This window comes from Postia placenta (assembly GCF_002117355.1).
Source record: "Postia placenta MAD-698-R-SB12 unplaced genomic scaffold POSPLAscaffold_23, whole genome shotgun sequence".
NCBI lineage: Eukaryota > Fungi > Basidiomycota > Agaricomycetes > Polyporales > Adustoporiaceae > Rhodonia > Rhodonia placenta.
Genome location: NW_020169854.1, coordinates 164030 through 186218, shown reverse-complemented (window position 1 = coordinate 186218; position 22189 = coordinate 164030). Strand labels below are relative to the sequence as shown.

At 50.1% G+C, this 22189-nt stretch overlaps 5 protein-coding genes across 5 annotated transcripts; 1 reads left to right on the top strand and 4 right to left on the bottom strand.

Annotated features, from left to right (window-relative positions):
* Positions 1 to 91: 91 nt before the first annotated feature.
* POSPLADRAFT_1062601 (hypothetical protein) lies at positions 92 to 417 on the bottom strand (the record flags this gene model as incomplete). The annotated part of the gene is made up of 2 exons (XM_024481535.1): positions 92 to 273; positions 327 to 417. The coding sequence occupies 2 exons, from the start codon at positions 415 to 417 to the stop codon at positions 92 to 94; spliced, it is 273 nt and encodes a 90-aa protein (XP_024333234.1).
* Positions 418 to 2487: 2070 nt separating this feature from the next.
* POSPLADRAFT_1050657 (hypothetical protein) lies at positions 2488 to 10561 on the bottom strand (the record flags this gene model as incomplete). The annotated part of the gene is made up of 34 exons (XM_024480033.1): positions 2488 to 2613; positions 2664 to 2687; positions 2743 to 2855; positions 2981 to 3227; positions 3286 to 3411; positions 3469 to 3491; positions 3549 to 3621; positions 3667 to 3796; positions 4342 to 4566; positions 4888 to 5031; positions 5085 to 5253; positions 5301 to 5565; positions 5615 to 5707; positions 5756 to 5815; positions 5837 to 5882; positions 5935 to 6011; positions 6073 to 6153; positions 6287 to 6601; positions 6743 to 6820; positions 7037 to 7082; positions 7134 to 7269; positions 7405 to 7472; positions 7558 to 7621; positions 7677 to 8073; positions 8125 to 8239; positions 8295 to 8341; positions 8611 to 8787; positions 8820 to 9104; positions 9160 to 9547; positions 9601 to 9699; positions 9880 to 9936; positions 10017 to 10129; positions 10267 to 10353; positions 10499 to 10561. The coding sequence occupies 34 exons, from the start codon at positions 10559 to 10561 to the stop codon at positions 2488 to 2490; spliced, it is 4557 nt and encodes a 1518-aa protein (XP_024333233.1).
* Positions 10562 to 11180: 619 nt separating this feature from the next.
* Positions 11181 to 17729, top strand: POSPLADRAFT_1159875 (hypothetical protein; the record flags this gene model as incomplete). Its single annotated transcript, XM_024487468.1, has 26 exons — positions 11181 to 11477; positions 11535 to 11711; positions 11774 to 11837; positions 11895 to 11935; positions 11983 to 12035; positions 12078 to 12192; positions 12246 to 12669; positions 12903 to 12940; positions 12997 to 13220; positions 13281 to 13326; positions 13380 to 13407; positions 13534 to 13616; positions 13737 to 14001; positions 14052 to 14161; positions 14214 to 14262; positions 14320 to 14381; positions 14638 to 14792; positions 16148 to 16207; positions 16420 to 16549; positions 16604 to 16667; positions 16723 to 16745; positions 16799 to 17225; positions 17282 to 17296; positions 17362 to 17474; positions 17526 to 17549; positions 17604 to 17729. 26 exons carry the CDS (start codon positions 11181 to 11183, stop codon positions 17727 to 17729), a joined length of 3213 nt encoding a protein of 1070 aa, XP_024333232.1.
* A 938-nt stretch (positions 17730 to 18667) lies between these two features.
* On the bottom strand, positions 18668 to 19829 carry POSPLADRAFT_1071922 (hypothetical protein). The gene is made up of 5 exons (XM_024482471.1): positions 19728 to 19829; positions 19552 to 19663; positions 19283 to 19501; positions 19021 to 19235; positions 18668 to 18956 (listed from the first exon to the last, which is right to left on the bottom strand). Exons 1-4 carry the CDS (start codon positions 19812 to 19814, stop codon positions 19030 to 19032), a joined length of 624 nt encoding a protein of 207 aa, XP_024333231.1. The 5' UTR covers positions 19815 to 19829; the 3' UTR covers positions 18668 to 18956; positions 19021 to 19029.
* Positions 19830 to 20248: 419 nt separating this feature from the next.
* On the bottom strand, positions 20249 to 21628 carry POSPLADRAFT_1050654 (hypothetical protein; the record flags this gene model as incomplete). Its single annotated transcript, XM_024480032.1, has 8 exons — positions 20249 to 20328; positions 20370 to 20441; positions 20504 to 20586; positions 20639 to 20813; positions 20863 to 21023; positions 21080 to 21285; positions 21394 to 21467; positions 21520 to 21628. The coding sequence occupies 8 exons, from the start codon at positions 21626 to 21628 to the stop codon at positions 20249 to 20251; spliced, it is 960 nt and encodes a 319-aa protein (XP_024333230.1).
* Between the last annotated feature and the right edge of the window lie 561 nt (positions 21629 to 22189).

Sequence of the window (22189 nt, the reverse complement as noted above, 5' to 3'; positions counted from 1 at the left end):
TGTGGTAGGGATGCGCAAGTAGGTCTCGTTGTTCGTGAACGAGGACGACCTGGGAACTGTGTAAGAGGGGTCTGGATGGACAAACAAAGAATCAGTTGGCGTGTGCACTGCTTACGATGATGATGATTTGGCGCACAATATCGTCGGGGAAGAACATAGGTAGCTGGGGGAGGTATATTTCAATGCGCATAGTCCAATGCGCCAACTCCTCGAAAGCTTGTCGAATTATCAGGCGCATCGCCGTGGGTAGTGTCGACGAGGGTACCTCCGTGTCTTCCAGGCATTCGTCAGCCAGATCGTACTTCACAAAGACAACAAAGGCTTACGGCGGCGATAATTGTCGATGAGATCCTGTACTCTGCTCACTGCCTGCTCAGAGGTCATGACTTGAGAAGGAAGATAGAGAATAGGTGACATGGAGAGAATTAAAGGTGTTCCTCGCGGGACGGGACGTGAACATCTTATGTAGAGCAACGCTAACGCTCTCACAGGGCATTAACAATCGACTCGGATACCAGGGAGACAGGGATCCGTTAACTTATCAAGGCGGGTAACAGGGAAGCCCAGACGGACGCAAAGGCGTATCGGCGGTAGCATTCCATAAAAGGTAAGGAAGTGATCTCCCTGACGAGAACCTGACCTTAACAAAAAGCAAGCGCGCGTGAGCTGTGAGCGACGGCTCCCATGTCAGTCTATGCCGCACTCAGCACACAAAAGAGTGGATGCATTCATAGAGAGGCTCCACAAGGATGTGCGAACCTAATTGCACAATAGTGCTTGGTGATTTCATCTGAACACGAGTCTGTTGTAGGCTGGGTCAGCGACAGTACTTCGATAGAGCTACTCAAGAAAGGAAGAACACGTCCATCTGTCAAGGTCTCCATTGGGAAAGTACGCACTGCCGAGACACATTATTGCCAGTGACCAGTACACTTAAGTGCGAACGCATCATGACGCTCACGCACGCCGATGGCTGCAGCCCGATGCTAGCTATTCCTTCCTCTCGGTGGAACATTGCTGCTGGCATTGAAGCATTTTAATCTGAGTCGCGTCCCGAGTACGAATGTTGCCCTACGACTGTGATGTTGGAAACAGAGGGCCAAGTCGCATGGTGCGGCTTGTGGTGCTAGAGTATGAACTGGTAGAGCAAAGCTTTCCAGAATATGGAAGAGATGGTATTGACAGCAGGATAAAGACGATGAAGATACTATGAGCGTGAGCTGCACTGTGAGCGTTCATATCAGCTTGGAGACAATTGTGAGAGCCGCAAGGTGGCCGCGAGTTGACCGCAAGGCAAACATGCTCTCAGGAAAAGTGCCATATTTGGAATATCCTAAACTCACAGCCACGTGTCCGCGACCAAGCTATAGCTGCTCGGACCAGTTCCGGCGGGTATCCCACATCGCCGCCGTCTCTCGAGATAATCCAAGCAGTAATCCAAGCCTATCCACTATCCTGTATCTCCGTGGCCCAGGCAGACGGCGCTCGACTACGTGCAAAGCTATGTTGCGTGCACGTCTCGTATGCAAGCCAACATTTTGTGAGCGATTACCGTGGCTTCGGTGACAGCGAAGGATCACCGTCGGAGGTGGGTCTGGCTCTGGATGTACACGCCGCTTGAGCAAGACGTATGATTTATGGTCAGAGTCTAGGCACCAGTGTTACCGACAAGCTTGGCTCGCGGTTAGCTGGAGAGAATGTACAGCCACAGGGCATGGTACTGACTGTCCCGTTCTCAAGCACATCTTCCTTGATAGAGACGCGCGGAGGTTTCGGCTTTCGTATTCTAATTTCTGCAGCCGCTGCAGCCATTTGCGCAGGGAAGAATTGTGATCAGTTCATATATCTGGAGAACGCATAATCGATGACTCAAAACTCCCCAGTGTAGAGCCAATCAAGCGACTGGCAATTGAGGAGTACAACACACTGTCGGTCACATTAAAGGGAGCTAGCACACTTCCTCTACGACCCGCAGCACCATTGACTATTCGTATGCAGGAATCCAACATCCCTACTTTGGTCGCACATGTAGTGAATGACTTTGATGTTATTCATACGCACTCCCACACACTTCTCGACCATCTGCTTGGGCCCTTGCTCCCTCCCGTCGTCGATCTCCCGTCTACCTGGCACCCCCATGTCAGCAGGGGAGTATGCGGTCCTCATAGAGGTGCAACGGAAAAGAAGTGAAGTAAGGGCGACGCTAGCCAGAAAGGTCGAAGTACTTCAGTATGGTGAAAGAGTTTGATGATACATATGGAAAGGTCATTTACGCCGAGACGACGTGAGGGTGGGATTGTACGAAGGCGTGCAAGATGCCATGATCTTGGCGTTTCATCTGGGTGGTTGTTTTTGACGACCCGCACGGTAATCAAGATTCTACCACACGTAGATTGTATATCTGAGACACATGACAGTCCCAGCACGAGACACGAACAGTGACTGGCCGCTGAATATGGTTACAAGAATCGCAGCAAAAGTGATCCGTTAGGCAGAAGCCCCCGCTCCTGCGGCCATAGCGTACAACTTCTCTACATCTCCGCTCTCCTTCCCCAATGCATGAAGGTGGCCATTTTTGTTTTTGAGAAGTTCGCTGGGCTTGTCATATTCAACCTAAGACGGTGAATGTTAGTACAAGCCGAATCTGACTCGTCACGACTCACGATTCGGCCCGCATCCAGCACCATCTGTACAAGAGCTGATTAGGCCGACGCATACAAACACGGACGTCGGTATGCTCACAATTTTGTCTGCGTCCATGATGGTTTGGAGACGATGTGCGACCGTCAGCACTGTGACGCCGTTCTCCAGTTCCTTGCGCAAGGATTCTTGGATGACGGCATCGGTGTCATAATCTGCGCAGCCATGTTAGCCTGACAACACTGGCAATTGAATCTCGTGATCCCTCACCAATAGCAGAGGTGGCTATTCCGGAGGCATCAGTCATAAATCTAGTCCTATAGGATTAACACCGACGCACCTTCATCCAGAATCAGGAGCTTGCTCTGCCGCACGATGGCCCTAGCAAGCGCCAGAATTTGCCTCTGGCCGACCGACAGGTTGCTTCCGCCACTGGATATTTGGGTATCCAGTGTTATGCGGCCCTCGTCCATGTCTTGTTGCAGGATGAACAATCCAGCCGAGCGAAGTGCATCGTTGAGAACCGCGTCGTCGTAGTCTTCAAATGGATCGAGATTTTGACGCAGCGTTCCACTGAGGAGCTCGGGCTGTAAGGCGATCACCTGAGTTTACGCACACGGAAGGGTCATTGGAGAATGTACGAACCATTTGAGGAATGATAGTGATATGCGAGCGGAGTGCCTCGAGATTGAGGTTATCGGTTGGAAGACCGTCATAGTATACCTTGCCTTCCGTCACTATACACCGCAGGAGAGCCAACGTCAAGGAGCTCTGTGGTGGTGTCAGCAATGGTCATGCAAGTAAGGCAAGTAAGGCTTGCTTATATACCTTGCCACTTCCAGTGCGTCCCACTATATGGCAGCATACTTCGTTATCACAACAGGGCATCTATCACGATGACCACATACCGATGCCCACTCGTTCCCCGGACTTTACTTCGAATGAGATGTCTTGTAATACAAGGGGACCATCCTGCCATTTCTGTGAGACTTGACTTTTTACTCGAAATTGGGTATCACCACCCACCGGTGAGTATCGGGCTGACAGGTTCTCGACTTTCAGATCTCCACTTGAAGGCCAATATGCCGGAGGAACTCCACTGTCAGTAGATTTAGGCTCCTGTTCTATGTCCATATACTGTTTGATGCGCTCCAGGCTGACACAGCGTCAGAGTCTGGGCCCCTCAGTATAAACCATGCTCGGCATACCTGTTTGCTGAACCCCTGCTTTCAGTGTTTTGTTCGATACCGGGTTATTATGGTCATGCACATACCGGAAACTTCAAAGCTGTTGAACTCACGGATCCACCACAAGATCTGGTCACTGAAAACAGCTGGTAAAGACAAATAAGCAAGGAATCTACCTCCCGGACAGTTCACATACTTGCCATGTTCAATGAGAACCCTATTTTCGAGGCGGAGGCCTTGTCGAAATAGACGAGATATGCAGCAAGAGCAGTTGAGAAGATAGCACCTAGAGCCTCGATCCGGATGTTCATCCATCTGGCTCTATGATCAGTATTGTGCTCGCGCTGTATGAGGATTGCCTACCGGCTCAGATTCCAGAATATCCTCGCCGTCCGAGTGTACCTATTAATCCGTGCATAGGACTCCTTCTTAAGGGCGCTTTCTGCACCGTATGCCCTTATGGAGACTACTCTCCGAGGGTTAGTGATTTGATGAAGTGAGCGGTAATATCCACATACCAAGGCCCGCGAATGCAGCGCCAAATAGGCCTAGAACAGGGGCTTGCGCAGTGCTCTTCTCGCGCTTGACGGACAACTGCACCTTCATGTACAGTTGACCGATCCACCCTCCCAATGCTACGAGCAAAACTCCAGGAATCAAGAAGAATGGAGACATGAGGACCACAGCCGCAAGCTTGACAATCATTGCGTCGCTCGTGTTCATGATGTTACCGAGTACCCTAGAAATGCTTCCATCGACTGTCGCCGACTCAGTTCAATGGGGGGAGGGGGTACAGCGTAGTGGGACTGATTGCTCACCCTCGCCAGTGTCTTGTGTGCATCGAGCGATGATGCGAGATGTAGGTGTTTTATCGAGCCATCTGAGATATAATTAGCCTTGCCCTTCTTATAACGGATTCATTCTGTGAAGCAAATGCTTGACTCGTGCACGGGTGGCCTTGTACAACGTGCTACGGTGTACGCCAGAGGGCGACATGTGCATACCATCTCGTATGTACCCACAGATGTGCGAGTATTTATCAAAGGCTGATCAACATTACCTCAATGTGGTACCAAGCACGCATGCGAACAGGGAGTTGTGGATGATTTTTGAGGCTCTGATGGTCCCAAATGTGTACACCGTGTAGTGCAAGGCGTAAAACGCCAATGACACTAGCAGTAGAGTGGCGTACCCAAACAGGTACCTGTGGTGACTCAGTCATATGACGTGCGAGTCTTAATTTATACAGAAACATACAATGATACCTTGACCTCATTCGCGGGATGCTCCTCGTACTGTCGTGCCCAATAACCTAGATACCACACCTGGGAAGTTTCGATGCACTCGGACACGAAGAGAGCACCCAAGCAACCGATCCAGAAGATAATTTGGTGTCGGCCCCCAAGGTTTGTCAAGTACAGCTTCACTGCACGACCATTAGTTCTGCATAGGACGGGAGATAGCGAAACCTACCTGCTGACCAGCCAACGTGGCCTTCAGCAATCTCCTCCTCCAAAATCAATTTCCCACTGGCCTTCTTGGCACTCTCGTAGACGTCTTCCGCAATGGCATCATATTCGACCTTTTCGATGGCTTGGCGGTCTTTTTCTGTTTCAGCAGCAAGCGTCTTGTCATGCGCCAGAGCGCTCGAGAGCGATCCTTGACTTAAGACTCGTCCATCAACTCCAAGAGAAACAACAAACTGAGACACAGGGCTCGCCATTGCGATATTATGAGTCTGCGAATACCATCGAGGTCCATGACTGATAATTCAAAATATCACTCACGACCAGGAGTACGGTTCGACCTCGGATAAGGTCACCCTTCAAGCATTTCTCAACTATCCAGCGAGCAGTGTGCACATCAAGAGCCGCCAATATCTAAGCAGTATCAGCTTGTGATAATGAACCTCGATTGATGGTACTCACGTCATCAAGCAGAAATATCTCAGCGGTCGAGTATACCGCACGAGCGAGAGTAACCCGTGCCTAAACAAATCTTAGCCATACAGCTGACGTCTCGGGAGTTTCCAGATGTATCACCTTTTGACCTCCACTGCGTGTCCGTAAGGGTCAACGATAACCATAATGAGACGGACCGTACAAACCTGAGCGTTATTCCTCTCTCGCCAACTTCCGTCATATCACCGGCGTCGAATAGCTCCAAGTCTCGTTTCAATCCACACTGATAAATCACTGAACAGATCATTTGCATGCATTTCACTGGCTTACAACAATCGGCTCACCTTTGTTGTACCGTGCTTCGTCGTACGTTGCACCAAACAGGATGTTTTGCTGATGCGGCGCATAAGCTCAGATAGCATCGCCTACGCAAGACTCACGCGTATAGTTTCGTTTTGTACCCATGATTCCTGAGCTGCGAATGCGATACCGCCATTGCGAGGTAGATTGACGTAGGAGTTTGATCCTGACGGGATGTAGTGCAATTCACCTAAATACCATGTTGAGTTCCTCATTCCCAATCCGAGATTCTGGAGCCATCGTACCCAATAGGGCCATCAGCATCGAGGTCTTCCCGGAGCCTGTAGGGCCGACGATGAGATTGATATAACCCTGCTTGAATGTGAGCTCGTTCTCGATGCGTAACATGAATCTCTGCCGTGAACGTCCATCAGGCGGTGCCTGCTCTTCATTGGCCCATGTGAACGTCGCGTCTCGGAAGCCAATCACATCAAGGTCTGTAGCACTGCTATGGATTCTTCGCTCGTCAGGATTGGGGCTGGTGTTTTCGGAGAAGTCGTCCAGAAGTTCCGTCTAAGCCAAGCATAATTGAGAAGTGAGCAGCGCTTTGTGGGGTGCGGACAAACTTCGTGTAAGAATGCGTTGAGACGATCGAGCGACACTTTCGCTGTTGATAATGGCGTTACATGACTTTCCCTTGAGAGGACAACGAACAATACCTTGAATGAATTCCGGGAGTAGCCCGAAGCACACGTGGATCTGGCTAGTGAGCATTGAGAACGCTACGCCCATCTGAGTAAGCGGGCTCAGCGGTCACAGACACAGAACCGCATACCAGTTATGGAGGAGAAGACCTTCGACGCTGTGAACTCAATATCAGTCATGCAAATCTTCATTCCGTTATTGCTACATCACTTTACCCGTTAACTCTTGCCGCATGACAACAATCTGCCGTATATAGGCTATCAGATCTCAGCTCATCAATGGCAGGTGGGTTAGAAGACATACATAGGTCCAATACGTGATCATCATTGTCGACAACGGAATAAAGTAGCTAGAATCAGAATTGTGAATAGCGCAAGACGACAAAGGGCAGAAAACTTACTCGACCATGCTGTTGAAAAGGTTCAGCAGTCTGCTCTTCCTCAACCAAGCTAGCTCGTCTTCACGCTTCTTCGATATCTGACGCATCAAGTGCGATTCCCAGCCGAACAACTTGACCATCCGGATCACACCCAGGGCTAACAGTTTCAAGAAGACATCAGATAAGCAGGTTCACACGTGTGGACGTTTACGTACTCTCAGTCGCACTTTGAACACGGTCATCGGTCTAGAAACGTGTTAGCGGGAGTTCCTCTTCAAAAGCCGATGCCTACCCTCTTCGATCGTGTAGTTTGTATTCCGCGTAGCATGTTCGCAAGCATTCCAGAAACGGGAAGTAGCACTACAATGACAGCCATCCCGGTAAACGCGCTCAAGAAGGAATGGGTAAGTGGGATCTTGAGCACGGAAAGGAGGACTAGACCTACCTCCATCCGAGGATCGTGTAAAGAAACCAGACGCACAACACAAGCTGAACAGGAACTCGTACGACTGGTGAAGGAATATCATCAGAACAGGAAGAGACAAGCATGTCGCTATAACCTACAGATCTGAGCATACTCAAGCCCTTTGGTGATATTTGCGAGATCACTCGTGATTAAATTGTTGATTTTACCAACGAGACTTTTGTCCTTGTCCCTGTCCTTCTCTTCGCCTGCTGTCGGCTGAGTCAACACAACCGCTTGCTCGGGTGTGCTTTTTGACTTTTGCTTAGCCTTAGCTGACTGAGTGCTCGCAGTAGTCGAATCCGCGAATGTCTCTTCCTCACGAACAGTGGCCTCATCCTCGCTCTGAGCTGCACTCGACGGCACAGCTGACGCATTAACGGGGGTCACAGGGGCGGTAGGTGCGTCCTCCGATGTCTCGGCTTTCATACGGATCCGAAGGGCGTGGGTGAAGACGAGCTCGGTGACAACAGCCTCCAGCTGCACCGCCACCCTCATCTGAGCGCATGTTAGGAAGCTCACGCAAGAGGTACACAGACGACAACCTACCGAAGCCATGTAGTATAATGAAAAGACAATCACTCCTGCCATTGGTCCGATGAAGAACCATGTAATCCAGACCCAGGGCCGCACGTCGGCGTCGGCACCACCACTCTCGATATATCTGCAGGAAGGTTCAGCCACCGTAAATTATCTATGAACTGTGTCTGACTACTGACGCGAGCAAATACTTGATCCCTACTGGGTTACCGAACTCGGAGAGGACCTGGAGACATATCAGCGACAGAACATACGTACAAAGACACCGGAGGTATCGTACGTAAAGGATAAGCATCGTGCTCATTATGAAGATGTCACCTCCTGGGACGTTCAACGTAGTACATCAGTACAAACACATCAATGAAGACGTGCATCGCATACGGAAAACCTTAAGCAGGCCCCACCCGATATGCCGGTCTTTCACTAGTAAAGGATCGAGTTCCTGAGGAATGCGTGTGATCAGACAACGAGACGATGCGATCATCTGGCACATACCTTGAACGCTCGCTTGACCAGGTTCCCCGCGCTATCAGTATCGGCCAGGGGCGGAAGCTCGTCGACCGGAAGATGTGGCATGCGATACGCTTTCATTACCAACTCGTCTAACCACGAGAATAACATGAGCGATAGGATTGGTGTTGTTTGCTCAGGATGCGGATGTGACGATGGGTTCTACATATATACGGTGAGCAAAAACAACTGACTGTACCGTTTGGTATTCTTACCTTAGCATCGAATGGCTCGTGGATTCTCGGCGTAAATAAAGGAATGATGAGCGCCGCAACAATCAGATCGGCTATCTTGACCCAAAGCATCACGCCCTCAGAGGTGTCGAGCGGCTTTTGTGTGAACGTCGCGTATGGCCACACATCGCGATATAAATATACTGCCAATGCGCAGAGTAGGACAAGTGTGGCATGTCCAGAGGCAATCGAGCCCCACGCCGGTTTGGCCAATAGAGGGACGAATGTCAGGATCAGGACATATGCCTGACCGCCCATTGTGAGCGCTTGAAATCACACATAGATATGGTATGACACTTACGTGCGTCAAACAAAGGCCTCCTAAGACCCACGTTTGCGAAAGACCAAGTGCCGACGAATCGTCATCAGACAAGCTCACAACCCAAGAGATGAGCGACAAGGTCAACAACACTGCACATGCGACCAGCTTGCCAACGTTGAACGCAAAAATAGTCGAACCCCCTTGTGGAGTGTCATGGCGCGCAATACGTGATTGTGTATCGACTTCGGTAGTTTCTTCTTCGGGAAACACTGTATCAGAATCGGCGCTATTCGTTGAGATGTCTTCAGGAGCCGACTTCCTAGCAGACCGATTTCTCCACAAGCTCATGTACAGCAGCTGGAGGAGGAAAACCACCAACGAGACGCATCCCGCATACGTCGGAAATGTAAGCGTGTCGGAGAAATCGCTGCGGGAGTCGTACGTGAGATAAGACAACTGTTTGGGAGAGCGCAGACATACGTGACTTGGTGTACACTGGCATAGATCTTCATAGGCGAGAGAAATGCCGCTTCTAGAGGAAGCGGTATGGACAGGACTTCCTGCATCCCAAGCCTCATTCTGACCTTACCTTTTGGCACGGTACTCAGATAAGAGGAAGAATCGAGGCATACTACTGCTATCCATCAATACATATACCCTCTGCGATCCAACACAGGATGACGCCTATGACGCATGCTTCGGTAGCCTGTTGAGTCACAGCTGAACGGTGTTCTAGTGCTTTGAAATACTGATGCTGACAGCAAGCTGTCAATCAACAAAATCCGGGCTATCTCGTATCCTAGGCTCCAACATATGCTGTGGTGATATGGAGAGATAGCAAAATGCAGAAACCATCCGGGATGGGCGATAGAGAGGGCTAGTGTGGATTTTGGAACTTGTCCTCCGAGTCCTGAAATGGCCAGAGATCCGTCGCCTCGATACTGCACATCGTCGTCTTGACTGTACTTTCTTTCTGATCCCCAGCCCTAAGCCGAGTCTTCCTGATTTCCTAATGGCATATGCCATGCAACTTGAAGCTGAGACGAAGTGAAGTCATGAATATGCCCCCAGCCAATTAAGAGCGAGCGCTTGCAATTCGTTATGTGACTGATTATACACAGATCTAGATCTAGGAACAGCACGGACTTGGTCTCGGCCGTTGATCACGAATTCCGCATCAACTTCGCTTCCGGCATTGGTCAGGATATACGTCCGGAAAGTGGCTGAGACGATCTTAATTATTGCTGGTCATTTCGCTCATCAAGTTATTAGATGCATGCAGTGAGTGGTACTCATAGCGTCGTGGACAAAACTCGCTCAGGCATTCGCCAATTGCCGACGATTGGGCGCAGTTTAACCAGCAACACTATGTACGTACCCAGTCACGTCGGTCCCGATGTCGCAACCGAAAGATAACGCAAAGTGAGTCGGTCGCGGACATCGATGTAAAAAGCACATGCAAACTCAAAGTAGTCGACAGACTTCCTTGCTTCCATCTCGGCCATACTTTGGGCACCGGCCATGAGTATTGCAGTTCAATTGAGAAGCGCCCGCTCTCTCGTTGACACAACTCAGGCTATTTTGACCCAGAAACTCAACATATGGTTGCCATCAACGTTTTTAGTTGTTGACGACGAACATAAGTAAGTTCCTCTTACGTGTCTTGAGATATTGTCAAGTTAGTTTACATCGTCAGATGCGTCTATAAAGATTCCCGCATGATCCCGCTATATGCGGCTGGCGCTTCGCTCGCCTTGCTGCTGATACAGCTTTTTCTGCTGTTTAGGACGCTCAGTAACAAACCTCTAGCGTCACAAAGCGAGCGCGGGGAAGCGCCTGTCTCTACGAGCCATAGATGTAACAGCCGGAACATATTCGCATCATATGTCGCTCGACACGGAGGAGTCGGAATATTGTCCTTCAATATTGCTAGAATGCTCTCCTGTGTCTCACTGGTCGGCCTGTTGGCCATCCCGATCATCCATGATTTGTCGACGGAAAGCCATGCATTGTTGCATATCGCTGTTTGCCTAATATATGTATGTTCTCATTTGCATACAATGTTTTCACAGTTGACTGCACGGCTACCTCAGATATACGCGTCGTTCCTGGCAATAATTTCTGTGTTTGCGAAGTCAGGAGTAGCAACAATAGCAATCCGACACCTTGACTTCGTCTTACTCTCGGTATGGGGGGTATATGTCTATCGAGATGTTTGGCCTCTCGCTACCTTCGCCCTCAGCCCACTCGATGCGGCGGAAGGCGTCATATTGTGGGTTCAACTCGCCGACCTCACCTTTGCTGCAGTCTTCGTCCCACTGTCAATTCCACGGCGCTATACACCTGTTGATCCTAAGGTGAGATGGGTCGTCTATTCTACTTTGTGAATCTCGTGAACATACAACACGTTATAGCATCCTTCTTCAGAACCTCATCCCGAGCAAACCGCATCCGTACTATCGAGGATGATATTTACGTGGCTGGATAAAACGGTGTTGAAAGCCTACCGCGCACCTCACCTCCCCATCGAAGAACTACCGCCGCTAGCAGACTACGATCAGGCGCACAACCTCGTACAAAGGTCGTTCAAAGTACATACTACATACTCTCATGAAAACATTAATTGTGTGTCTCAACTGCGCGTGTGCTGCAGGAACTCGATCCTTTCCAAGTTACGAAGGGTCGGCATGTCGCTTGGGGCTTAGCGAAGACTTTTCGTGAGTAGTTGAATGAACACCTCGATTGGGTCGTCCAACCAAACTGTAACCGCATAGGCCGCGACCTATCGATTATGGCGCTTATGCAGTTCCTTTTCGTACGTATCGCGCCGACTGTGTTTTCCCCATTGCTGATCCGTATTAGGTGGTCGCACGTTTTTCTGACCCTATCGGCATAAGAAATTTGCTCTGGTATGTGTTCAGCGTGCCTGGGACATGTCATGAACTGACTTGGCTCAGGTACATGGAGACTGGAGGAGAGGGCGCTGTGGTGAAGCCATGGGTTTGGATCTCGTGGCTATTCTTGGGGCCCGCGGCTCGCGTTACCATCTTGTCATATTATTTCTTCCTATCCGTACGTCGAGTCTGGTAACGCGTGCGCCTTTGAGCTAACCGCTTGAGCTGTAGGAACATATACTGGTCCGCATCGAGGCGATTCTGACTCAGCTGGTGTTCGATCACGCTCTGCGTATGCGGATAATGGCCGATGTCCCGGAAACATCGACTTCCACGGGAAGTACAACTGTCGCGAGTACTCCCGATACGGCGTCCCTTGCAGAATCGGGCAGCACACGTACACACACCAATGCTGCCAACAGCGAGGATGATGTCACCTTGAGCGGCACCAACACGGCTGCTGGCGAGACGACTACGACGCAGGGCAAGGACAAGTCGAAGGTTTCCGTCCAGCAGAGCCAGAAGGATTCCAGTGGTCCCAGTGCATCGAGCGAGGATACACAAACCGAGGGATCGAACGTGACCGGGAAGGTCAATAACTTGATCACCACAGACCTGGACGCGATTGCGGGGGCTCGCGATATCTTCCAGTTTGGTACATCTGGACGAATAGCAGTCATTCTTTCAATTGCTGATTGAATTGCGCAAGTTGTCCAAGTCCCCGTGCAGCTGCTCTTATGTGTCTGGTTTCTCTATGACGTCTTGGGATGGAGGTTAGCGCCAGTTTACGCCTACTTTACGAAGGTTCCTGATATTCGCGGCGTCTCAGTGCCCTCGCCGGTATGGCAATAATGGTTCTGATGCTGCCCCTTCCTTCCATACTGTCAGGAAAAATTCGAGGAGTTCACGCTGAGAAGATGAATAAGGTAAGAGATCCTATGCATATATGTCTAATCCGGCGTCTTCAACGTGTACGACATAGACAGACGTACGCGTACAGGCTGTCACTGAAGGTAGCTGTCTGGCTGTTCATCCCGGGGACGGTGTACTGAATCACCATGATACCGTAGCCATGAACGCTATCCGCATGATCAAGCTTTTTGGTTGGGAACCGCGCCTGTCGAAACAGCTGGGTGCAAAGCGCGAAGACGAGCTGACTTGGATCAAGACTTCTAAGCTATTGGAACTGGCTAACAATAACCTCAAGTACGTGTATACTTCATTCAATCGTTCCGATAGACCGCGAATCGCTCACTATTGACTCAGTCACATCATTCCTCCAATCACCATGGTCATTACGTACCTAATATATGTGTGTTGTGTCAACGTCTTGAGGCTTTGATCGACAACTAACGTTTTGAATAGACTTTGATCATGAAGGAACAGCTCACTGGTACTTTCTTCTTCTGCGCAGCACAGTAGGTGGCTCACACTTTTGACAGCATCTACGGTTTTCTCTGCCATGACTGGTACACCACAAATTGCATGATATACTAGCTGTCGCTGATGCCTCCAATAGTCTTTGAGATGGTCAGCGGACTGTTGCACATGACGTTCGGCGGGATCCCCAGGCTCATGCGCGGTATGTTCATTGCACGGACGGTGGGTAGTTGCATCTAAAAAAGCACAACATAGCTAAGGTATCACTCGACCGTATGAATGAGTTTTTGCAGAAGGTACGAGCTCAGACTGCCTACGGCACGAATCTGACATTCTCCGCAGACCGAGCTTTTAGACGAATTCTCTGAGAAACAGACTACTCACGCATTAGGCCTTGGAACACCCCCACCTCTGATTTCGAGCGATACTATAGGTTTCCGTAATGCTTCATTTACTTGGACCAAGGCGCCTCCTTCGACTCCTGGGTCGTCTAAGCGTAATTTTACGCTTTGCACTGATGGCGATCTCACGTTTGAGAGTGGTCACATCAATCTCATTGTCGGCCCAACGGGTTCTGGGAAAACATCGCTGCTCATGGCTCTGCTGGGTTAGCTGTGACTTCTCTTGACCTACACCAATAGCTCAAACAAATGTTAGGAGAGATGCATTACATTCCCGCCGGACCTGACTCTTTTGTGACACTGCCGCGTTCCGGAGGAGTTGCGTATGCGGCTCAAGAATCATGGGTGCTAAACGATACAATTCGGGTGCGTCAGAAATCGGGTTATATGCTGATAACACTGACAAGCTCGTCGCCAGAATAATATACTATTCGGTGCGACGTTCGACCGAGAACGTTACGATAAAGGTCTGTCTTGGTTTGTTATGTGCCTGAGATGATGGTTGTTGAGATCACGTAACGAAGTGATCAATCAATGCGGTCTCACGAGAGATCTTAACTTATTCGATGCCGGGGATCATACTGAAGTGGGTGAAAGGGGAATCACACTGAGGTGCGTTGTGCTGTATCTCCGCGTGGCTCCCTGCCAACTCCCTACAACTCCACAGCGGCGGACAAAAGGTAAAGCATCGCAGAGTATGATGGAGCTGCTCGCTGAATTATATCGAGTCAGGCTCGAGTCACTCTAGCTCGCGCGATCTACTCAACCGCAGAGATCTTACTGCTTGACGACGTGATCAATCTTTTTGACTTTTTGACTTGCGTGTGGCTAATATCGTTTAGATTTTGGCTGCTCTGGACGTACACACAGCAAAATGGATCATCGAGAAGTGTCTGCAAGGGGACCTAGTCCGCGGTCGGACAGTGCTCTTAGTTGTAAGCGATCAAGAAATTGTCCATAACGCTGTTTCGTCAACAAACTATCGCAGACGCACAACGTAAGCTTGGCTGGACCCATCGCGCAGCACGTTGTTTCTTTGGGTATCGATGGCCGGATCGCCAGCCAAGGTACTTTGTCAAATGCTCTCGAACACGACCAAATGCTGGCTGCGGAAGTAGCTCAAGATCTCGAGCTTCTCGAGAAGGCAGGGCAGAATATCCATCAGGATCGCTCATCTGAAGACGATAGTAAAAGAGCCCATGGTAAACTGGTTGTCTCCGAAGAGATATCCGAAGGACATCTGGGGTGGTCCGCCTGTACGTGCTACCATCGCTTACTGGTCACCAACAGATACTCACGAGGCAGCAGTGAAACTATATTTGAAGAGTGTGGGCGGAGGCCGTCCCATTCTCTATTGTGTAATCACGTTGTGCATCGCGTTCGTTTCAGAGTTCTTGGATAACCTGTCCTACTGGTATCTCGGGTTTTGGGCAAGACAATACGAGGAGCACCCTCCATGGGAAGTGAATGTGCCATTGTGAGTCGGTGCCGTTCGCTATTGCTTGTCGTATCTGACTGGTCTGCAGTCATCTTTCTATGTTTGCATCAATCACTCTAGCTGGGTTCATCATGTTCTCTCTCTACTCTGTTGTCTTCCTTGTAGGCGGTCTCAGGGCCTCACGCGTCATTCACAAAGCTTTGATCACATCGGTTCTTGGGACTACTATGAGGTGATTGACTTTTGGCTCTACTTGTCGTCATCCTCACTGCTTGTGCAGATGGTGGGACAAGACGCCTACTGGGCGCGTGGTTGCTAGATGCACACAAGATATTGGCACAAGTACATTACGGTAATCGCTCAAGAATGTTCAATACCGATGTTCCTCCTTTTACAGTTGATTCGGACCTGTATTCATGCTTGGACTTCCTCATCATCCTGACAATGTCCATGCTCATCAAGCTCGCGGCTGTCACAATCGCAGCACCCTTCTATATCATTCCTGGCATCTTGCTCGCTGCTGCGGGAGGATATATTTGTCAAGTGTACATGAAGGCCCAGCTATCTGTGAAGCGAGAGAAGAGTAATGCGCGTGCTCCAGTCCTAGGACATTTCGGAGCTGCCTTTGCCGGGCTTGGTGAGTGTAGCAGTCTCGTCTTGCGTCGTTTGACTAAGCAAGGACGCAGTGTCTATCCGTGCCTATGGCGCACAGGATGCCTTCAGGAAGGAGTCATACGCACGGATCGACAAATACTCACGAGCCGCGAGGATATTCTGGGCCCTAACTCGGTAAGTAAAATACCATGCAGCCCGAACCAGACTAATGGAACTAGCTGGGTCAACATTCGTATCGAGTTCTCTAGCGCCATGTTCTCCACTGGGCTTGCCTTCTATTTGGTGTACGGTGGCGGTAGTTCATCCGCAGCACAAACAGGCTTCACGCTCAATATGGCAGGTACGCACGCTCAGACGAGGTGTTACGTGCTATAACTGAGCGCCTGGATTGTCAAGTTGGCTTCGGGACGATGATCCTGTGGTTCGCGAGGCTTTTCAACGAATTCGAGGTCGCAGGCAGGTTAATTCGCGTGATCATCTTTCCAGGCGCTGATGCGATTATATAACGTAGGGAATAGGTATGTCCCTCACATTGATGGCGTATGAGATGTGTCAGACGTCTGTGCACCAGTCTCGAACGCATACAACAATATCTCGAGATTGAACAGGAGCCAAAGTCAACCGAGAGCGGTATACCTCCTGCGTACTGGCCATCAAGCGGTAATTTGAGGGTTGAAAAACTCTCCGCTCGCTATTCAGAAGTATGTCTCGAGACGTGAATGATGTTGTCTTGTGGTGGTTGAAGCTCTTTGCAGGATGGTCCTCGAGTACTTCACGAGATCTCGTTCGAACTCAAATCTGGAGAGCGTGTGGGCGTTGGTGAGACGATCGCATTTGGTGACCCTGGTGACAATCACTGACAGGTCCTTGGCAGTGGGTCGTACGGGGAGTGGAAAGGTATCTGGACACATGCACTACGCTAATCGTATTGTGGCTGATATTCTTCGTAGAGCACCTTGACCCTTGCCTTGCTGCGGTGCGTCATCACAGAAGGCCAGGTGTACTACGACGGTCTGTCCACGGAGAAGATAAACCTCGATGCCCTTCGATCGCACATCACGATCATACCTCAAGTGGTCAATTTCTTCCATTTCTATGGCCGTATGCTCTCTCATAGCCACTGTTTACAGCCCGAACTACTCAGCGGAACTTTGCGACAGAATCTTGACCCATTCGAAGAGTTTGACGACGCAGCATTGAACGATGCACTTCGCTCCGCGGGCTTGTTCTCACTTCAGAAAGACATGGATAAAGGCCAAATCACTCTAGACACGCAGGTCGCCAGTGGAGGTAACAACCTCTCGTTTGGCCAAAAACAAATCTTGGCGTTGGCTCGGGCGATCGTACGGCAGAGCAAGCTTTTGATCCTGGACGAAGGTATGTATAATGCGTGATAGACGGAGATCTGCGGTCGTGGCTGACATCGCGTTTAGCTACATCCGCCATAGGTAAGTAACATCATTCATCGCGTTGCTATACTCGCATGAACCTCATGATGCCGTGTGTCGCGCAGATTATGAGACCGATACCGTCATACAGGCGTCTCTGCGAAAAGAGCTTGCCAAAGGTACCACTGTTCTGACAGTCGCACATCGTCTTCAGACAATCATGGATGCGGACAAGATAGTGCGTGATACATAGCTCTAGCCCCCTCTTATGCTGAACGCACAATTCTAGATGGTCCTCGATGCTGGACACATTGTGAGTTGCTGCCGACACGGTTTTTGCGTCGCATATGTTTTATCATACTCCCAGGTCGAGTTCGGTAAACCTAGTGAACTTCTACGGATCCAAAACGGACTACTCCGGGCATTGGTGGACGAGAGTGGAGATCAGGAGAATTTGATCTCGATGGCTGCGGGTGCCGGTATGTCGATGTAAGTTCCATTCGGACCTGTGGGATGTAGCATATGTGGGTGTAACGTGTGCTCGATGCCGAATCATCTCGTCACACAAGTATGATATGAAACATGTATATCGTTGCATACTATCCGCTCAGCATACAGGAGAGACATGTTGTGAAAATGAGCTTGAGCGATGCCTTTACGTTTTGATCTTACCCAATACGCTGCAAGTCAAATGATCATCAGCTAGTCTTTAATGGCGGATCATATGCTGACTCTGCCGAATGTTATATACCCAATACCCTTCAAACCTTGCTCTGACACTTCCCAATCTGCGTGCGTAAAATCGCTCTCAATTGCACTCCATCACGCCTGCACACCTTGGGGGCATTGACTGCTAACTTGCGACGTGTGTACCCCTTACTACCACCTTTGCACCGAGGCTTCCATCTGCGGAGACACCGGCCGCAGCCTGAGTGCATCAGACTCCAGTGTTCGCACGAGGAGCAGAACGCGTCATTATTATTCGGGATACTAGTACAAATGAGGTTGATATTAGGGGATGTATTGGTGATGATGGTAAGAGCGAAAGGGAAGGTCAAATAGTCTTGGCGCACGCGCGGAAGCAAAACCCGGCGCCAAACAGGGTGACGAACGGACAAATAGATGATGTCAGTGCGTGTCGCGGTCTTGAGATGGTTAGCGTTGTAGGCCCCATGCTCCTAAACCAGCCGTCACGCGTCAACACAAGTGCATCCGCAGCGCGAAGATATCGTGAACAGTCAGACTCGCAGCTGCGAACATTGCTCAATGTCCAAGAAGCCCGCTCCTCTTCGACTACATCAAGATGACCGGCCGCGAAGCGGCCGGCGGGAGTAATCGCAACCCCCCCCCCCCCCGGATAACGTCAACGCAAGATGCTACTGCTATTCAACGACCGTGTTACTCATACTTTCCTCCACCTCGTCTCTTATTATGCGATGATACCCTCCATTACCGGAACACTGCTACTGTACATAAACTAATCATCTACCTACGACCACCTATTCTCACTCCTCCCTGCGCTTACGCACTCGAATACGCCCTCACCCGGCCCCTTTCCACAAGATCGCCCGCGCACCAAATGACCTGCTTACCTACACCCCGGAATACGCACGATAGCTCGCTCGCGCTCCCTCTTCCCCATGCTACCTGACAGCCCGTGGTCTTTACTCGCTCCGCTCCGCACTACACGCGCATGTATTATCCGGCATAGGGCAACGCCCTCAAGCGGATACAAAACTGGATTTTAATAATAATAATTAATAATAAAAAACAGTCAGACTCACCGCTCGGCCCTACTCGCCCAAGCTCGTGCGCCACGGCAGCACTTTAGCTGGTTGGGCAGCTCTCATACAGGTAAGCGCCTTGGGCGGCGCGATAACAATGACATTGTATCCCCGTTTTGATAGGTTGGATACTGCCTCCTTGTAGTGTTTGTCCCCTGCGATTAGCACCACAGTGTCAGGCGCGGGGTTATTGGTGGCCCAAGCCATCATGTCGTCTGGATTCAAATTCAGCTTTGATCGCTAAGTTGACGACGAGACTTACCTATCATGCGCATATCGACGACGTTCCTCTCACCATTATGCGGGCAATCGATAATATCAAAGCCCTGCGAGTGGAACGCGGACAGTGACTTGGACGTCGCATGATGACTCTTGTCCAAGTACGCATTGAGAATCTTCACACGGCCAAAGCCCTCCGCAGACCGGCGAAGCTCTTCGACGGTGTACCCATCCTTCGAACGGAGTCGGAGACCGCAGTTTTCTGGCGCATATCAAGTTGACAGGGCCAGGAAAATAGTTCTCCTTACATACCCATGTCCCAGAAGAGGGATACAGTCCCCTCTTTCTTACTCTGTGTCCGGCGTCCCGGTTTTGCATGATCCTTGGAAACAGGATGCTCGTCATGCATCAACGCGACAACATCCTACAGAAGATATAAAACTGGATGTAAAAAAGCGACAACATCACGGTTGCAAAATCATACTTACAGTGGGGGTGGTGGTACTATGAGAGAGGACGCGGAGCACGGAACGCGGTGTTTGGGACGCGAAAGTTCTTATGGCGGTTGTCAGCATTATGTTCTGGAGTTCTTTGGACACTGGAATACGGACGTCAGTGTCGTGCCCAACCTTTATATTGTTATGAGGCACCCAAACTTTACAGCACAGTCGGGGCACTAGAAGCACTATGACATAGGACTACGGCTTGATTGGATTTGAGTCTCCTCATTTGCTAATGTTGCTATTGCTGCGTGACCAACTTCGTATGCTTCGCTGTCCTCTCAGTTCGATCATCGCCCACAATGACGCATGTGGCACCTAAACAAGGTTCCCTGGTTAATGATACACTACCAAGCTACAATTATCAGCTACCCTCATAAGGTTGTTGACGGACTACATTAACGAGGGCTTCGCGAACATATATGGATACACAATCGCCTTCCTGACCTTCCATTTATACTATACAATCCATGATTTGGTCGATGGTTCATGTAAACAAGATGGGTTCATCATCGCCATTCGTGGTCTGAAGTATCCCCGTGGATCATGTCGTCATAGTCTGAATCTTCGTGGAAGACGTCTGGATCCCCTGATCAATCATATGGTTCAGGTCATTTGTGAGCCACTCACCGCTTCCTTCGCTCCCGTCCGACATCTCGTCCGGTTCACCATCTGGGTAATCATTCTTGTAGAAATCCTCGGCTGGTTGACAAATATGGACAATGACCTACGGTGGAAGGAAACGAGCTGGGGAATATACATACCATTTGAATCCTCGTCGTCTGTGTCGTATACTTCTGAATCATCATCCGAATCATACAGCATGAGTTCTTCAGGTATTTCAGTTCTATGATGCATTAGACGTCAGTATCCATGTTCGAAACAACTACGTTACGTACAATGTCCCAATGTTCCACACAGGCATTCCAGGTTCGTACAACTCGGCAAGAGTTGTCAGGCGCTGGTAGAAGACGTCATATACGTAGTCGCTGTCATCTATTGTGTGAGTCACGCTGGGGCTGCTGGATAAAGTTGACATGGAGCCCGGAGGCGTCGCCATGCTCGGATCATCCACTACCAGTGCGTCAGGCATGACATATCAGGTAGAGACAAATGAGCTCACGCTTCAGGTAATCTCGCAGCAGGGGTAAGAACTTTGCTACCTCAGGATCGATTTCGGATTTTGAAGACAGTGCGGAAGAGGATGGTATAGCGTCGTACATTGCGAAGCTGGATTGCGACTCGCGCAAGGCCTGTAGCTCTTTTGTCGACCATACCTTTGGCCTGATTCCAACCTTTGATGAGTGCAATATGGACATCCCAAATCCGCAAGCACGCACGGTGCTGTGGGTACTCGACGTTGAACGCGCTCGGTGCCAGGTCTCTCTCGCTTGACGATAGTGTACCGGCGGTTAGGATCGTCAATTTGTGGGCGGGGAGTTGATACTGCTGGAGAGACTGCTTGTTCTACCACTGCTGGGGCTGAGACCGAAGTGCGTAGGATCTCCTTTTTCGGCGACTCTCTTGCTAACGTGCTCAGACGGGCCTTGATGCGGTCGTGTCAGCATTGATAGCCATTAGAGCGGTTTCCAGAAAGTTGGCCTGCCTCAAGGTCCCTCTTCTGCTTCTCGTCATCCCAAGCGTTCTGTTCGACTGTTTCGGCAAACTTGAAGAAGTTGAGCGCGCCACGAGACCGTTTCCGGCTCGGGACAGCTTCGGGATCGACAACTAGGCATAAAATCTCAGTCTGTGAGCCTTTACGCGCTCAAATGTCATTCACCAAGGCCATCGAGAGGCTCCTCGTTCCGCTTGCGCTTAATGCGCACGATAGCGTACGGACGTTCAGGTGTCTCTGGCAGCTGCTGCTCTGCCTTTTTCTCAGTCGACATATTGCGGGTGCTTCGTGTGTTGAGCTGAAGTACAGAATGACTTAGCACAGTGTTGGGGCGACAAGGTCGACGAATCCAGGGCAGAGACCTCGAGCACACCGCGATCACGTGATTGAGTCAAACACGAACGCGACGCGTCTGTTCTTTGGAGGCGCTGGCAATGCACTCGCCACCCTACAATGAACCATGACTGTGACGTGTGTGCACCGCATGGCAACGAGCATCAGCTTATACCGCAGGTCCTATGGCAGCACGCACTACCGTTTTTCCAGCACTCATGCATGAGAAGGTAATCGGAATCGTTAATCGGTCCCAAATTCACGAAAACAAGACAACGTTTAACAAACTCCCAATACGTCATTGTTTCTCTTATACGCGCAGCTCTAACCAAGTAGAGGTTGCATGTGACTAGCTATAGGCAGGAATTAGTCATAGGCACTCGTTTATTTGTATACTGGCTACAATATGCGATGGTAAATAGTACTACATGACAATGCGGGGATCTGTTCGTATTGATGAGGAAAAGACTGTAAGCGATTTTCGTTCCCTTGGTATATAAAA

Bases quoted from the DNA above. Each gene is read 5' to 3' on its own strand.
- POSPLADRAFT_1071922 (XM_024482471.1), bottom strand. From the start codon at position 19,814: ATGCTGACAACCGCCATAAGAACTTTCGCGTCCCAAACACCGCGTTCC. The intron at 19,502-19,551 runs GTATGTAAGGAG...GATATGCGCCAG, and splicing joins ATCCCTCTTCTGGGACATGG to AAAACTGCGGTCTCCGACTC. The intron at 19,236-19,282 runs GTAAGTCTCGTC...ATTTGAATCCAG, and splicing joins CGTCGATATGCGCATGATAG to ACGACATGATGGCTTGGGCC.